Source organism: Onychomys torridus, chromosome 6, assembly GCF_903995425.1.
Source record: "Onychomys torridus chromosome 6, mOncTor1.1, whole genome shotgun sequence".
In the NCBI taxonomy this organism is placed as follows: domain Eukaryota; kingdom Metazoa; phylum Chordata; class Mammalia; order Rodentia; family Cricetidae; genus Onychomys; species Onychomys torridus.
Window position 1 is genome coordinate 64,496,489 of NC_050448.1, and position 18,679 is coordinate 64,515,167.

Genomic DNA, 18,679 nt, shown 5'->3' on the forward strand with positions numbered 1-18,679 from the left:
AGACAGTACACCTGCCAAAAGCAACTGCAGAAGATGAACAAGCAGCCTGGCTCTGGGAGCATACCCCCAACTCAGGAATTGTAACTCAGTCCCATCTCTGTGCCTATCCCTCCTCGCCTGGTCCCCTGAAGTAGCCACTCTTCTCCAGGGCCTCAGCTACTCAACCAGCCTGTGACTAGGCACAGAGACTTACAGCCCACTGGGCAAAACCCTAATGAGTTTGTGACTTTCCCTGTCCCCGCCTCAGTCAACGTGACAATTTCTTTTTCTGATTTTCCAGAAATATCAACCGAGTTGAGAAGGAAGTCAAAGAGGAAGCTGTGGGTGGGAAGGGTTCTTTATAGACAGTGTTAACGCTCAACTCTACAGCAAAAGTACTTACATTAACCTCTGACGCTGACGCTAATTGTCCTCTGTGTGGACTCAGGTCAAGACAAGTCCCCAAAGAGACTGATAGGCTCCTGACAGCCCCAGAGCCAGCAGCTACCCTGTGAACCACTGCCAGCTCCATCCTGCTGCCCAGAGAAAGCCACACTGCTCCTGGCCACAGCAATGTGGACTCAGATTCCCCACCTTGGCTGAGGTGAGGCACAGGCTCTTCCCACCTGAACACCCCATGACAAACCTGGAGAGGCAAGCATGCCATTCTAACTCTGAGCAGTGACCCACCCCCTCTTAACAAAGCTACCCCCATGGCTGCCCAGTCAGAGTGCCCCAGCCTTGGGTCTGCATGACTAGCCCTGGCCCTGCCCCCAGGGAGTCAGGTCTCCTGGCCCTAAAACATTTTAGGGACATGATGCCACTTGCCCATTCAAGAGGCAAAGTGGGTAACACCACCACGTGAGAACAAAGTGTCTTCAAAGCACAGTGAGAATGAATTGTGGGAATTGTGGTTCTGCTGTGAGAAAAAGTAATCAAAGTGGAATCTGCAGGAGGGAGGGTTAAAGAGGATAGAGGGGAGGGGGAGGGAGGAATGGAAGAAGGAGGAGAAGGAAGAAGGAGGTAGGAAAGGAGGAGTGAGAGGCACAGGCAGCTGTATCGTATCATCATGCTAGGTTGCACTTTGCAACTGAAAGCCTGACCAGCAGATAAGAAGCATCCTGTCAACAATTAGGTGGCTATAGCTGTGTGGATTTATTTCTGGGCACACTAGTCTATCTGGTTGGTTTATGTGCATTATGTCATCTTGACACAAGATAGAGTCATCTGAAAGGTGGGAACTTCAGTGGAGAAAATGTCTCCAGAATTGACTGATGACGGATATGGAGGGCCTAGCCCGCTGTGGGTGGTATCACCATAGGCAAGTGGCTCTGGGGTGTTTAAGAACACAAACCGAGTAAACCAGGAGGAACAAGTCAGAAAGAACACTCCTCCATGGCTTCCTCTTCAGTCCTTGCTTTAGGGTTCTGCCTTGAGTTTCCCAAATGATGGTCTACAAGCTACAAGATGAAATAAGCCCTTTCCTCCACGAGTTGACTATGATTGGTCTTATCATAGTACTAGAAACCCTAGAACTGTTTACATTTTTGGTTTTGTGCCAGATCCATGCTGGTTTTGTTACTTTGTTTCTATAATATAATTTGAGATAAGGTGTTGTGATGCCTTCACCATTAATTGCTTTGGCTATTCTGGATCATTTTTTTTTTAAGAATATCTTTTATTTGTTGACAATTACACACTTGTATACAATGTCCACTCCCATGTCCTCACTCCCTCCAGACACCTTTTCCAACACACCCCCTTCCACCTTCATGGCTTCTTCTTTTGGGGGTTGGGTAACCTCCTGAGTCTGATTAGTGCTGTCTGGTATAATACTGACTGACCTTGTTGGCTGGATCCTATGCAGGTAACTGTAGCTGCAGTGAGTTCATGAGTTCAATGGCCATTTCACGTCATAGCCCTCCTCCCAATCCATTCTTTCTGCCTTCTCTACCATGATAACCCCTGAGCCTTGGGAGGAGGGGTGACATAGAGTCCCATTTAGGGACGAGCACACAGCAATCACTTATTCTCAATGCTTTGACCATTTTGAGTCTCTTCATTAACCACTGTCCACTGCGGAGGCTCCTCTGGACAAGGTTGATAACAGCACTAACCTATGGATATAAATAAATGTTTAGAAGGCAGTTTAACCACACATTCATTTAGAAAAGCAGTCATTGTAAGTTCTCCCACTAGGGCCTATGACCTCCAAAGTCATGAACTTTTGACCATGTTTGCAGTCCTAGGCATGAACCACCTTCTTTGGAGCAGGCCTTGAGTCAAACCAGAAAGCTTTTGGTTATCCCTATAACATTCATGCCACTCTTGTTCCAGCGGGCACATCTCACCTGCCATGTCAATATTGTAGCATCAAGGATTCACTCCTGGGTAACACCATTGATTGCTCCCCTACCCCCACCCAGATGGAGAAGTCACACTAGCTGACCAACAGCCACAGTCACCGCCTGGGTCTCTCCATGAGCACTCACAACAGTCTGCTGCTACTCTCAGGGGCATGAGGCTAGGTTCTTGTGGCCCTGTGCAACAGGACAGACTTTAAATGATTGCATGTGTGCTACAATTCTCTGATCTCAAGTCCCTACATCAACTCTCCATTTGGAGAGATGCAAAGAAATCACGGGTTCAAGGGTTCGGTCCAGTTCATTCACAGAGGAAATCACTTTGAAATTTATGAGACACATTTGTTTTCAATCCTCTTAAATCTATTGTGTAGACTCAATTGCCTCTAGAGGTTTTCCTAACCCAAGGTAGTGTCCCAGAAATAGGAGCTCTAGAATCAGGTTGGGGGTTTAGCTCAGTGGTGGAGCGCTTACCTAGCTAAGCCCAAGGCCCTGGGTTCAATCCTGGGAGAGGAGAGGAGAGGGACTATATGAAGATACCCAATTTTCCCAACACCATTTCTTGAAGATGCCGCTTTTCTCCCACAGGTATTTTTGGCATCTTTGTCAAAAAGAGGAGTAGCTGTAGTTGTATGGTTCTGAGCCAGCACCATGCTGTTTGTATTACTATGGCTCCGTTGAATAACTTGAAATCAGGAATGGTGATACCTCCAGCAGTATTTCTTTTGCTCAGGATTGCTTTGGCTATCCAAGGTCTTTTAAATTTCATATGAATTTTAAAATTGTTTTTTCTATTTCTGTGAATAATCAAAAGGCATTTTCATCAAAACTGCATCGATGAAAAGACAGCAATGTACACATTGCTTTTGGTAATCACAATATTGAATCTTCCAAGCCAGAAGCATAAGAAGTCGTTCCATCTTACGTGTCTTACTCTGTTTCTTTCTCCAGTGTTTTCAATATAAAGGTCTTTTACATCATTGGTTGAGTTTATCCCAATGGCATAGTTTTGGGGATAGTGTGAATATTATTGCTTCCCTGAATTCTTTTTCAGTTTGTTTCTCACTGGTATACAGGAAAGCCAATTTTGTGAGTTAGTTTTGTATCCTGCCACTTTGCTGAAAGTGTTTATCAATTCTAAGGGATTTCTGGTGGAGTATTTAGGGTCTTTTTGTGTGGAATAGTATCAGCAACAAATAGAGATGTTTTGGCTTTCTCCATTCTTATTTATATCCCTTCTATTTTCTTGCCTTATTACTCTAGTACTTCAGGACTATATTGAATAAGAATGGAAAAGTGAGCACACTTGTCTCGTTCCCAATTTTAATGGACATGCCTTCAGTTTTTCCCCCATTTAGTATTAGGTTAGCTAAATCTGTCATATATAGCCTTTACTATGTTGAGATATGTTCTTCTTATCCAGTGTTTCTTCATGACTTTTAACATCAAGGGATTTTAGATCTTGTCACAAGCTTCTCATGGGTCCATTTTCCTCATGGGCCCATTGATCATTCAGCACTGTGTTGTTTGATCTCATGAGTTTGTGCATGCTCCAGGGTTCCTCTTCCTGTAGATTTATAGCCTATTCCCCAAATAGAACATTAAATATTACAGCTGTTGTAGCCAGGCTGTTCTCACCCAAGAGAAGGAGAACAGGAGGAGGTCTTTATGGATTTGAAGTTCTTATTAAGTCACACAGACCTGGTCTGAGCACACACTCTTGTGACTACTAGTCTAGAGACAGGCTCAGTGAGCAGCTTCTTTATTTGGGTGACCTTTCTAGAGATGAGAGTAAGGTGTTGAAATCATCCACTATGATCACTAATTGACCTTTTACATCTATTAGTGTTTCTTTTATGAAACTGGGAGCCCAACATTTATATATATATATATATATATATATATATATATATATATATATATATATATATATTTCATATATGTGTTTACTTAAATATATATATCAAGAAGCTATATCAATCACATATATATAATTATGTAATATAGTATATCATATATTTAAATATATAATATTATATATATTTAATACTGTAGTATTATATATATATATGATTGCTATAGCATCCTGATTAACAGTTCCCATCGTTAATATTTAGGGACATTATTTTTTCTGACTAATTTGGGTTTGTAGTCTACTTTTTTAACTGTTCGGAGACTTATGCCAGCTTGTTTCATGCCTTGCATTCTCCTGACAAGTTGTCTTCCATCCTTTGACTCAATCTCCATATCTTTACCAGTGAGGGGTGTTCTAGAGGATGGACGGGGGAATCTATTGTTTAACCTAGTCTACCAATCTGCTTGATGAGCTGAGGTTATTTACGGCTAAGGTTATTGTTGGGAGATGGTAATTCCTATCATTTTACTGATGACTTTCTGGTTGCTTGTAGTTTTGTTTCTTTCCTTTCTCAACTATTAGTGGTAAGGGTTGACCGAACAGTGTTTGACATGCTGAATTCTCTCTTGGGTCTCCTTTGTTTGTCTAGTCCTTTCATGAACTGTTTTTGGTGCTCTCATGATTGAGGCTACCTTCTTTTCTCCTCTGTGCTTAGGATTCCTTACACATTTTCCACAGTAAGTCATGGTCATGAATGGTTTTATTTGTGTTTGTTTTAAAAGTCCTCACTTCACCATCAATTTTTAATGATTGCTTTTCTGGATATAGCAATCTAATTTAGTGACTATTTGCTTTCAAAGCTTTAAATATATTATCCCGTGCTTTCCCAGGTTTTAGAAGCCTCTGATATTATTCCGATGGGTTTGCCTTTGTAGAGGGATTGGCATTTTTCTCTTACATTCCCTCTTTGTTTTGACATCCTAATTACAACACACATGGAGAGGTTCTTCTCTGGTCATGTTTTTGTCTGATCTTTTCTAGTTCAGTGTCTATTCCTTTATCTAAATTTCAAGACATTTCATTGTCATTACTGTTATTGTTGTCTTCCATTTCTGCTAAGCATAGCACTGGGTATTGTACAGCGTAATTAGGCAAGAAACATAATGTGCATTCAAATTAGAAACAACGGGGTGAAATTATCCAGTTTTGCATATGACACCCTTTTGTGTGTAGAAAATGCTAATATTTGCATTTTTAAAGATCCTGCTACAACTAATTAATAAATTCAGAAAAGTTGCAAAATGAAAAATCAGTTGTTTCTATGAGATTGACATGCTGCCCGCTGTGCTAAAGACCAGTTATTTCTATGGTCTAAAATTTATATGAAAAAGAAATCAAGTAAACAATGACATTTACCATGAAATCAGTAGCACGCAAAAGAACAAGCTTAAACAAGACAATCAAAGACAGGAACACTGAAGATACAATGAAATGCTAAGTAAATTAAAGCAGAAAAATAAATGGAGAAATCTTTAAAATTTTATGATTGTGGACTATGGTGGCTACTCTTGGTTGTCAACTTGATTATATCTAGAATTAGCGGAAACACATATAAGAGATTTTTTTTCTTAATCAAATCATTTAAAGTGGGAAGACCCATCTTCAATCCAAATCCCTTGAGGTGCAAAGATTCACCTTGAACCTGGGCCACACCTTCTGCTGGCATCATTCGTTGCTGTGGTATATCATTAGCTGCTTCTATACCTCTGCCCAGGGCCTCCATATACTGTGCTGTCTACATACTCATGGATGTGAGACCATCCACTGAAGCATGGTCATGTGACCAGGGTCCATACACCCTTAAAGACAGCTGACTCTCCCTCCCCAGCTGCTGTCCGCTATCAAAAGCTGCTCAGCTAGGGACGGGGGCTCAAGAGCCCTTCCTAGCTCTGTGCTGGGCTGTTCGTTGGCTCCATCTTGTACAGGTCTGGTGTAAGCACCACAGCTGCTGTGTGTTCACGAATACAGTAGTCCAGTTGTCTCCAGAAGACATGGTTCTTCCCTGCTCCTCCAGGATGTCTGGCTCTCAGAATCTTTCTGATCCCTCCTCTACAACTATTCTCGAACCTTGGGGGAGGTTCAAGAGCACCCAGCAGACACTTATTCCCTGTACTTGGGTTGTGAGTTTCTGCATTGAGTTCACTGCACAGTCTGATGGGGTCTGGGAGCTGCAACAATCAATAGGTAGGTATAGGTAGGCATTTCCTCCTATAAAATGCCCCTATTCTAAAGGAGGACCAGGCAATCTGTTCAAAAGCAGAAGGAAATACATGCTAAGAGTGTGCTTGCTCTCCAATACAATAGCACCATTGTGGGATTCACAAGAATTAAGTTTAACTGTATTAATTTCTATCTGCAACTCTTAACTCTTCCTTTCAATGGCCTTGGGAGAGAATTAGGTACTACTCAGAGTCCCTCAGGGTAGGACTAAGGTTAGGGTTACAATGTTACTATGAAAGACATTTCTAAAGCTGTGCTTCTCCTTCACTGCCCCAGGCTTTACCCATGTAGTTCTCCCATCTGTCTCCCCGAGGAGTTCAGTCTCAAGGCACTTGAGATCCAGACGAATTAAATCATTTTCCACTTCTACTATCTAAACTGTGTAATCCTGAACAGATCCTTGATGGAAAATGAGTCTGTTAAATGAAGAGTTCCCTTTAAGATCTGCTGGGCTGATGAAATAAACCAAGTGGAAAAACACCTCTCACAGCTCAACATGCACCAATCTAACACCTAACTTTCCATCTTCCAGGACCGGATGCTGAGCCATAGGCATGCAATGTCGCCATCTTGCGGCTTCACTCAGAATTGCCCAAAAGGCAAAGTGATTGGAGGTCTACAAGGAACCTATTGGCGGTGTCAGGGATGCAGTCTGGAGTTATGAGAATCAAAACTATGACTTATGAGGAGCCAGACAGTATCACAGATATAGATTGTCCCCTGTAGATCACTGTAAAACTGATTTGTTTTCTTGTTTTAACAATTATCTGCTGTTTGACTCCAGAGACAAAATTATCTAAATACCAATGTCCTCAACTGTAAAGTGAAGATAATGGTTCCTAGAGCATTTACAAAACACTCATGAAGTATCAGTTGCCCTTCCCAGCGTTCTTAACCCCTCTTCCCTTTTCCAGACCCCAGTACACCTTCCTGACTCCTGTCCCCTGGTAGTTCTGGCCACATCATCTCAATTCTCAGGGGAGCTACATAATATGCCCAATACCCTACATCTCTTAAAAGGAGATTCTCAGTTCCCAATGTCTTGGTGCTTCAGATCCAAACCTCTAAAATTTCCTATTATTTAGTAATGAATTTGGTGGCATACTCCTGACAAATTTAAGTCAAGAACCCCCAAGGAAAATGGCATACTATGAGATGTCTCTATGCTATCCTCAGAAGGAGAAGAGCCATAACAGGAAAAATAGACACTTCTGAAGAGAAAGAGGCAGGGGGAGTTTTAAAATGCACCAAGAAGGTGTTAAGATACCTGAAAAGTGTGGAAGACAAGACAGGTAACTCAAGGAAAATGGCCAACCTAAGCACAGACCCAGCAGCACGGCTCTCTGGCAGGGAGAGGGGAAACAGACTTCTCACAAGGTAAAGGAAGCTGCCCTGGTGAGAAAAAAAAAAAACTGTCCTCCTACCCTCAGTGAGACAGTGATATCCCCAGCAATCACAGAGGATCCCATTCAGCATTCTGTGGGACTCAGGGCAAGCCTCCTGATTTAAGTAAGAATGTCTCCCACAGGCTGGTAGATCTGCATTGTTGGTGCCCAGTTGCTAGCACTGTTTGGGGGGTTATGGGACCTTAAAATGTAGAACCTTGCTGGAACAAGCACATCCCTGGAGGCAGGCATTAAGAGTGCAGCCTTGAGGTTGAGGATCTGATTGACTCAGCTTCCTGCTCTGGCTACCAACAGCCTCTGCCTCTTGCTCCATTATGGACTCTTCCTTAAGAACCAGAAGCCAAAATCGATGTTTTCTTCCCTAAGTTACTTCTGGTCATGGCATTTTTATCACAGCCACAGAAAACTGTCTACTACAGAAGTCGTCAGTACAAAAGACTGGGTACCTCTGTGAAGAACTGACCCGTGTTTTTTGAAGGAATGTGGAAGACCTGGGAAGTCTGGACTAGAAAGGTGGTAGGCTGCTCTAAACAGAGCTTAACAGGTCATTGGCAGGAGCTTGGAAGACTATAGTCCTGAGGGTAGTGCAGATGGAGGAGGCAGATGGCCCCTTTACGCTGCCTCTAGGATGATCCCGTAATTCTCCTAATGCTCTCCCACTTCCTAACTGGATCACAGACCCACGGACTCAGGCTTTCTCTCCTAACAAAGCCCATTTATTTGTGTCAGCTCCTTTCCTGAACCAACCTACCTCCCCACTTCATCTCTGATCCATAAGTGATAAGAGGATAGCCCATGGGTGTTACGTCTTCTGAGCAACAGACTGCTTTCTCACACTTCCCGGAGGGGTTCATCAAAGCATCTGAAGATGGAGTGTACGTGTTCTGTTTCCCAGACAACCTCCTCACTACATAGTACATGTAAGGACACAGCTAACGATGGATCTTTGCCCGGCTTCCTGTGAAAAGTCCCTGTGTTTACTACTTTCCTTGTGGAGACAAAACAACAGAAACAACTCAAGTGTGGAGAGGCTGCATTTTGGCTCCCAGCTCCAGGACCAGGGGGAGTCATGCATGGTGGCAGGAACTGGAGGCAGCTGATCACCTGTGTCCACAGTCCGGCGGCCGAGAGCAGTGAGTGCTGGTGCTCAGTTCACTTTCTCCTCTCTATTCAGTCCAGGGCTCCAGCCCATGACACGGTGCCATCCACATCTAGGGAGGTTCATCCCACCTCAGTGAACTGAACTTACAAAATCCCTCCCAGACATGCTCAGAGGTCTGTCTCCAAGGTGATTTTAGACCCTGCCAAGTTGATACCAATACAAAACATCATAGCCACTAATCCCACTCATGAGGCCTCCACCCAAGTGTGACTTCACACCCCAAGGACCCACTTCCAATGGCCTCCACGCTGGAGATCACGTTTCATTATACGAATACGGATGGGGTATAAAATAATTTATACCAATTAGCAAATCTTCAAATGCTATTACTTGTTAAATGGTCTTTTCTCTTCTGACATTTCATTGTCTTCTCTACAATTCTGTTCACTGGTGTTTTCTCTTTATTGTAAAAGTTCCTTAAAGTATGGAAATTAGCTACCTGTCTGCCCTATATGTTAGAAATGCAAATACCCAGTTCCTAGAGTCCTAGTCCAAAGAGTCAGGCTTGGCCACCCAACCCCACACACCAACTGAAGTACTAAGTAAAGGGCAGAAAGCAAGATTTCATCAGAGTTCACACTGGAGAAAGGAATGGATACAGGGTCAGGTGACCTTATGTCTGTTTCCAGAGTACCGACATGAGCCGTAAGTTGAAAAAGAAATGGGAAGAGGCTACAAGTCAAAGTGTGGTCTGGTCCTTTGCTGTCTCGGGTCTTGTTCTGCAAGATGTTCCTAGGAAGGCTCTGTGGCTTGAGAGGCCTGAGGTTCTCAGGAGGACCAGAACAGCCACACCATCACAGACAATTGGCCTCGCCCAAGGGCTGGCCTGCCCTGTGGGGCTCTGCTGTTCCCAGAATCCCAGTCTGTTTAGGGCACTAACAGACTTTCAGATGCCTCTTGGGTCTCTAACAGAACGTTGCAGAGAGAGGGCAGTTAGATGCCTCTTCCTCTTACCTTTGTGTCTGAACCTTGAAAAAGAGGAGGTAAGTATCCCCAGCTCATGGGCAGAGCCCCCTTAAGTGATCAATATGTCTACATGCAAAGGTGATAAGGCAATCCGAAGCAAAGGAAACATGTAAAACGTAAGCCAGACTTTTCATCCTCCTTTAGCTACCTTGTGGGCCCAAGTGCAAAGCCAGAACTTTTAACCAAAGCAGCATCTAAGGACCTGTAATGAATATTGAACACGCGGTCCAAGCACTTTGTTTAGAGCTTGCCATCCCCTCCAGGGCCTTAAAGGGCTCTAACTCATCTGTTCATCTGTGACGATAGGGCAGGGTCCAGTAGCAGGGACCTACCGGTGTAGGCAGACTATCAGGTGGGACAGACAGCTTCCCAGTCCTAAACAGCTATTGTTCCCCCAGGGACTACCAGGCCCTACTGTAACCTTCCTGACAGGAATTATTAGGACATTCTAAAGACACCCTTGGGCCACTCCCTTTGCCTATTGAAACAAAGAATTGTGACTGGAATTTCCCAGGAACTTCATAACAAAAGGAAGAAAAGGCTAAAACTCTGGCCAATCAGAAGAGAGGTTTCCCACAGTTCTCCCAGCTTGTCAGATAACCTTTCAGTAGACTGCTCTTCACTATTATTTTTCCTCCCCTCCTCTCCCCTCCCCTCCCCTCCTCTCCCTTCCCTCCTCTCCCCTCCCCTCTTTTCCTAATAGATTTAAGAGGATTGAAAACAAATGTGTCTCATAAATTTCAAAGTGATTTCCTCTGTGAATGAACTGGAACGAACCCTTGAACCTGTGATTTCTTTGCATCTCTCAAAAACGAGAGTTGATGAGGGACTTGAGAAAAGAGAATTGTAGCACACATGCAGTCATTAAACTCTGTCCTGTTTCACAGGGCCACGAGACAATACACCAGCTGTGGACATGAGCACCTCTGTGGACGCATAGGCTTTCCAGTTTCATGTAGGTGAATTACATTGTGCAGAGTCAAACCAGGACAACAAGGTTTGCTTGGGAGTGTGGAATCAAGTGTGCAACAGAATTTTCCTCAGCTCCATGAGCTTAAACTCAATGCAGGTGACCCAAGGGGACCTCATGGGGGGACACATTCTCCTGAACATCACCTGGACATTCTTGGCACCGAAGAGCAAATGTGACTGGGAAAATAGCTGGCTTTTCTATCCCCAGAAAAGTCACCCTTTGCAGGAAAGCAATTAAATGGGTGTTTGAGACTATCAATAAAAAAGCACAACTGGACTAATGTGCTATGGAACACTCTTTATTCACTTCAGAAAACATAGGTGTTAACAGCCAGGTCAGTGAAAGACCCATGGCTGGCCTTTCTGTACTTTCTGATCAGTATTTCCAGGTGAACGTTCATGCCAGGGTCAGTAAGAGCAGACTGCCGCAAGCCACGCTGCTCCGGTATGCCGGAGAAATGGGAACAAGGACCCAGGGACTGAAGTGCTAGGGAAAAAACAGATCCATTCTAGCAAAGGTCAGTTTGTCTGGCTACTGAGTCCAGCTGCCAAATTCACTCCCATGACCTTAGCCAAAGTTCTCTAAGGTTCTGCCCAGTTGGCCTCTTCCTTGTCTTTGCCGTCCAAGAACAGCATGGACAGCTGTGATTAAAAAAAAGAAGAAGAAAAGAAAAGAAAAGAAAAAGAAAGAGAAAAGAAAAAGAAAAAAGAGGGTGTGTCCCTAGCTTCGGGACTAAGATGCCACACACCAGAATCCTTCTCTCCTCGTGGCATTTGGGGGTGAGAACCACGCCTCGGCTTTGCTCCCTGGGCAGGTGAGGGGTTGTGTGAAGTTTGCAGAGCTTCTTGCTCCCCTTCCCAAGTGGCTTTACTTCCTTCTAGGGTAGAAATGGCACATTCTCCTTGAGGAGTCTTCACATATTCCCAAATTGTCAGTGGGGTCTTCCTGTGGACTGAAGCTGTACTTGGGGGTGACCTCCACAAGGAAACGGCACTCAAATAACTGTCACCTTCATGGAGAGTTGGCAGGCCTATCTTTTGAGAATCTTTGTACTTAGGTCCGTCGTGCGTGCACACACTGGAAAATATTTCTTCTCTGCTTTTTGCTTTAACCTAGTAGCCATTCACTCGTTCACTTTAATATATATATTTTCTGAGGGCCTCCTCTGCTCTAAGCACTGTCTGCATGGACAAGAGGCATGGTTGGTCACGTGACTTGTAAACCTGGCAGAAGCATTTTGGAGGAACCTCCGCTGACATAATTAACCTTAAAATAAAAACAAGCTATCTGCCAAGCCAAGCAGGATGATATTTTAGGGACCTCCAGAGAAGAGTGGAGAGATGTTTCCAAAGTTCAGAACAAGCCTGTTCATTAGAAGATCTGGAATCAATGAACACAGTTTCTGTTTTCTTCAGAATGAAGGCATTTGAAAAGCAGCATAGACCACCCCGAAGCTTGCAGGTAGATATCAGTGCATTTTAAATGCTTTTCCGATAAAGACTTGTCCTTTTCTGAAGAGCATTTAAAATGCACTGGTATCTACCTTGGGAAGCTAGGCATTTTATTTCTAATAAGTAATATAAGTAAAATTTTATTATTAACTATCACATTTCAGTTTTTAAATGACAATAATCTTTTAATTTTTCATCCTGACCATAGTTTCCCCTCCCTCCCCTCCTCCCAGTGCCTCACCACCCCCCACCCCCCCCCCGCCTCCCCTCTTCACCGACCCATCCACTCCTCCTCCATTTCTCTTCAGAAAAGGACAGGTCTCCCATGGATACCAATCATGGCATATGAAGCTGCAGTGACACTAGGTACCTCCTCTCCTAGTAAGGCTGGATGCGGAAACCCAGTCAGAGGAAAGGGCCCTAAAAGCAGGTAACAGAGTCAGAGGCAGCCCCTGCTCGCTCTGTTAGGACTACCACAAGAAGACCAAGTTACACAACTGTAAGATATGTGCAGAGGGCCTAGGTCAGTCTTTTGCAGGCTCCCTGGTTGTCGGTTCAGTCTCTGTGAGCTCCTATGAGCCCAGGTTAGTTGGTTCTGTGGGTTTTCTTGTGATGTCCTTGACCCCTCTGCCTCCTACAATCCTCCCTCCCTCTTGAAGAGGCAAGATTCCCCAAGCTTGGACTCCTGTCTGGCTCTGGGTCTGCATCTGTTTCCACCAGTTGCTGGATGACGCCTCTCTGGTGACTACTGGGCCGGGCACCAATCTATGAGTGTAGCAGAGTATCGTTAGGCACCATGACACTGACACTTTTTCCTCCAGTTATGTTTGCTCCTAGGTCTCTCGGCCACCCAGCTTTTGGGTCATGGCACTCTAGGCATACTTTGTCTCTTTAATTAGCCAGATGAGAACATGTGACTTAACTTGGCTGGTGCCACGGCCCAGGTTTTGGCCCTAACAATTCCATTAATACTACTGTTTACGAAATGTGGTGTGAGAAATTTGAAAGCTTTCCTTGTGGTGAGATGCCTCACTTTGTATGAGAGGGTAGATGACTAGACAACCTGTGGAGCTGAGGCAGGATTCTGACAGCCACAAAGAAAGGGAAACCGTGAACTTGGACAGGAAGCTGTTAACTGAGAACACACAGTACTGACCATAGCTACTGAGAGCTCCCGACTCCTCAGACCCTTCCCATACACAAGTCCCCTTGAACGCTGAACACCGGAAGGCCAGTCCCTGGCTTAGTGACTGTAGCACAAGAACCAGAGAGGTCTGTACACGGGGAGGCACTGTTGGAAAGGAGCCAGAATTCTTTTTTAAAAGTCCTGGGAGTTTGTCTGAGACAGGAGAGGCTAAAGGGTGTAGAGGAAGCCATGGACCACCTCTACCTCCAATAACCAGAAATTAAGGCTAACTCTTCTGGGATCTGCCTCCCCCTCCTAGCTTCTCCTGAGATCACTCTGGAAGAGACAGGGAGACACTACCCCCACCTCTGGAGCCACGGCAGCCATGCCAAGTTCTGCCACAGCTGCTGGCAGGCGGCACTACTCCAGGACCTGGGCACATTCACCGTCTTGTGGCTGATACCCAAGTTGCCGGTAGTGATGCCGTAAGAGGACATCATCCGTCATCCCGGGTCATCACTGGACAAACCTATAGCCAGTGTCTGCTCATGCCAGCTTCTCTGGGCACAAAGACAAAAGCAAGATCATTGCACTAAGAAGCTTCAAGCTAGTGGGAGGCAGAAGTCCATTCCAGGCAGGCTGTGAGCTCCAGTGCGGAGACCCCTGGAGGCATTCCTCACAGGGAGACAGAGCAGGCCGGACCATGTGATTCTGAAATGATACAGAAAAGTGTCCTGGAGGGGAGCAGGTGGCTACAAAGGGCAGGTGCAGTCCACACTATGGGTGAAGAGTGTAAATGTAGCCTTGAGGCCAGATCTCTGCTCCTGATTAGGCCAGGTAGCCAGAGCCTGAAGGAGCTGGCCTCATTTGGGTGGGATGAGAGCTTCTGAGAACTAGAGCAGACTGGCCACAGAAATAGTCTTAAAACTAACTAAGCAGGAAAGGCAAAACAGCTCCCCCACCCCCACACCCCTCACGTGAAAAAAAAAACAAAACAAAAAAAACAAAAAACAAAAAACCTGTAGAATTAAAACAGATGTCCTCTAGGGCCCAGGCTCCCAAGAGGGATTCTGACAAAGAGGCCTCCCACAGGTGAAGGCAGGAGCCCTCAGGCAGCTCTTTGCCCAGGAAGGTTCCACACCAGTCTCTTCAAAGTTCCTGTCTACTTGGAAGTCTTTAGGCTGGCCTCAAGGTCCCACAGACCTCCAACTCCAATCCTGACTTCTGCTCAGTCTAAGCCTTAGAAGAAGATGCCTCCCACCCTCCACAGCCCCTCCTCTGACTCCTGCCTAGCATATAGAGAGAAACTAGATGCCAAGTGGAAACTAACACGGACCATGGGTCACATGCCCTGTGTCTCTCAACCCTGAGCCCACAAACTCATCTCCTGACTTGGTGAGTGTCTTGGTCACTGTCCTGTTTCTGTGAAGAGACGCCATGACCAAGGGAACCCTTATAAAAGAAAGCATTTAGTTGGAGGCTCACTTACAGTTTTAGAGGGTTAGTCCATGATCATCATGGCAGGAAGCAGACAGGCATGGAGCGGCAGCTGACAGCTTTACATCCTTATCCATAGGTACCAGGCAGGGAGAGAGAGACAGATACTGAACCTGGTGCGGGCTTTTGAAACCTCAAAACCCACTCCCAGAGACACACCTCCTCCAACAAGGATTCACCTCCTAGTCCTTTCCAAACAGTTCATCAACTAAGGACTAAGCATGCAACTATATGAGCCTATGGTGGTGAGGGGGGGCAGCATTTTCATCCAAACCACCACAGCAAGCATGCACAACCATGCCCCAGGCCTCCTTGGGAGCTAGGACCAGGAAGAGCAGGACAGAAATAACCCTGGAACTTGGCCTTGTGTTCCCTAAATACACCCCAACAAGTATTGGGGGTTTGCTCTCCTCCTGGAACAGTCTGCATCCATTCAACTTTCTACAATTTCATTAGTTCTATTCTCCAAGCCAGAGGAGATTCCATTCAGGTTACCATGTCCCCCATGCACAGACCTAGACAACTGCTTTCCCATCTTACAAGTTGCTAACACCCAATTTGGACATATGGAGTCAGTGATCTGCCTATCTCCTTGCTGTCCAGGCTGACAAGACATGGGAGCACAGCCCCTCTTCTGGAGAGAGCAAATCACCCAGAGCCAGGCTTGCCTCTTCACAAGTTGACGAGGAGAGCAGGACACACAATCATTCTTTGCCCTTGCCAACATCTCCTGGGAATTCTCCCCACTAAATCCTGGCCCTAAGCCCACATGAAATTTCAGGAACTAGTGAACTGAGACACCAAGATGACCATCACAAGAAGACCCACTTTGCAAAATGGTGCAAGACTCTGAAACTCAGCACTAGTTGGACCCTGCATCTCACAATACCAACCTTCCAGGTAAGACTGCCTATTACTACAATAGTGGTGTAACTATTGCGATAGTAACCAACCACTTTCAGGTTGCTTCTGAGGCCCATTCTACAGGGAATTCATTCCTGGCACTGTGCACCTGGTCAAAGACTCACAGCTACAGAGGTCTTGGGCCTTCAAACAAACCTACTTTTGTTTTGCTAAATAGACATATTGTCAAACTCCTATTTATGTGTCTACCTGTAGACCTATGCTTCTCTCAGCCTTGACTGGATAGCTGCTTTTAGCAAGGAACAGCAGTTAATGCAAAAACTCATGGCTTCTTAAGGCGCTGAGAATTAGTGACTATTGAGTGTTCATCCCTGAGTGGGACATCAATAGCATCCTGTCCGATGCTCAGGGAACATAACAAAGAAGGGTGCAGAATGTAAGAGCCAGGATGGAGAAGGTCTATGGAACACTATCTGCTGGACCTGATATGGCTGTTGCCATCACAAACTCACAGCAGCTGATACTGCCTGCGCTGGGTCTGTGCAACACCCAGTAATACATGGGGAGGGACACACGGAACCTTGCCCCTCCCCCAGGGAACCACTGGCTGTTGAAGGCTGCTGTGGGGAAAGAGAGTCATTGTAGTTTGTGGTGGCCGTGCTACAGTAATTAGCGCCATCCATGTTCACGGGGGCAGCCCTCAGTGGGTCACAAAACAAAACAAAAAGACGGGAAAGTGGGAAAGGAAACTGCTGGCAGGAAGGGGAGATTGGTGGGGTTGAAGGTGTAGTTGTTTTTTGTTTGTTTGTTTGTTTGTTTTTAACTCTTTAGTCTGTGGGAACTCACCACTAAGCTCCCAAATAAATATACTGAGACTTATTCTTACTTATGAACGTCTGGCCTTAGCCTGACTGGTTTCTAGCCAGCTTTGCTAACTTAACATAAATTAACCCATTTCTCTTCTTCTACATTTTGCCTCTGGGCTTTTTACCTTTCTTTATTCTATATGCCTTTCTTCCCTTCTTGCTCTGTGGCTGTTTGTGTGGCTGGGTGGCTGTGTGGCTGGGTGGCTGGGTGGCTGTTTGTGGCTGTTTGTGTGACTGGGTGGCTGGGTGGCTGGGTGGCTGGGTGGCTGTGTGGTTGGGTGGCTGGGTGGCTGTGTGGCTGTGAGGCTGGGTGGCTGGGTGGCTGTTTGTGTGGCTGTTTGTGTGGCTGTGTGGCTGTGTGGCTGGGTGGCTGGGTGGCTGTGTGGCTGTTTGTGTGGCTGGGTGGCTGGGTGGCTGTTTGTGTGGCTGGGTGGCTGTGTGGCTGTGTGGCTGTGTGGCTGGGTGGCTGTTTGTGTGGCTGGGTGGCTGGGTGGCTGTGTGGCTGTTTGTGTGGCTGTGTGGCTGTGTGGCTGTGTGGCTGTGTGGCTGGGTGGCTGGGTGGCTGTATGGCTGGGTGGCTGGGTGGCTGGGTGGCTGTGTGGCTGGGTGGCTGGGTGGCTGGGTGGCTGGGTGGCTGTTTGTGTGGCTGGGTGGCTGGGTGGCTGGGTGGCTGGGTGGCTGGGTGGCTGGGTGGCTGTGTGGCTGGGTGGCTGGGTGGCTGGGTGGCTGGGTGGCTGGGTGGCTGGGTGGCTGTTTGTGTGGCTGGGTGGCTGGGTGGCTGTTTGTGTGGCTGGGTGGCTGGGTGGCTGGGTGGCTGGGTGGCTGGGTGGCTGGGTGGCTGGGTGGCTGGGTGGCTGTTTGTATGGCTGGGTGGCTGAGTGGCTGTGTGGCTGTTTGTGTGGCTGGGTGGCTGTGTGGCTGGGTGGCTGTTTGTGTGGCTGGGTGGCTGGCTCTGCCATCCTCCTACTCCTTTTCTCGCTCCTCCCTCTTCTCTTGTTCTTCTCTCAAGCCTAGATTTCTCCTGTCATTTATTCTGTCTGCCCACCAGCCCCACCTATCCCTCTCCTGCTGAGCTAGTGGCTGTCCCGCTCTTTATTAGCCCATCAGGTATTTAGACAGGCACAGTAACACAGCTTCACAGAGTTAAACAAATGCAACATAAAAGAATGCAACACACCTTTGCATCATTAAATGACTATTCCACAGCATAAAAAAAGTAACACATCTTTAATATTCCACAACAGGAAGGAAACATAAGAGAGGGTGGGCAATGAGAATAATCAGATTGCAAAATTATATACATACATGAAACTGCCAAAGAATAAATTTAATTTAAAAGATAGAGTGTAGAATTATAAAAGACTGGACTATTTCTTCAAACCCCATGATGCCCACAGGGAGGCTGGAGAACGAAATGAGAGGAAGAGAAGGCACTGGGGCCTCAGGACAAAATGAGGGGTGACCGAGTGGGGTCAGCGTGGCTGCCTTGTTCTTGTTCAGGGAAGAAGTCCTAGGTAGACCTCACAAACAAAGTGTGTGAACAGGAGGGGGAATAACAAATACACTAAGACTGTGCTCTGTCTCTGCGGTCCCAGGGACAGGAATGCAGACTGCAGGCTGGTGACAGGGAAGCTTGGGAGCAGGAGGAGAGGTGACAGATCATAGGGATGTAGCATCATGGAGCAGGGAGGATCCTGAGAGAGCTGTCTGGTGTCCAGGAGACAGAGGGAGGAAGGAGCCCTGTGTTAGTGCCCATGAGCCACTGACCACAGTCACTAGCTAGCCCCCTGGCTGCCTGATGTACAGCAACAGGACAAGACAGGTGGTGTTATCAGACTTGAGGGTCACAGCTCGTGCCCAGGATGGGTCCAGCCACCACGCCTCAACAAGT

At 46.2% G+C, this 18,679-nt stretch overlaps 1 protein-coding gene across 1 annotated transcript in view; it reads left to right on the forward strand.

Annotated features, from left to right (window-relative positions):
• LOC118586178 (Fc receptor-like protein 5) overlaps nt 1–14,050 on the forward strand; it is a 50,047-nt gene extending 35,997 nt beyond the window's left edge. The window contains exon 12 of the mRNA XM_036191330.1: nt 13,881–14,050. Coding sequence (XP_036047223.1) covers nt 13,881–14,050 — 170 coding nt within the window. The remainder of the gene's footprint in view (nt 1–13,880) is intronic.
• The last annotated feature ends 4,629 nt before the right edge of the window (nt 14,051–18,679 follow it).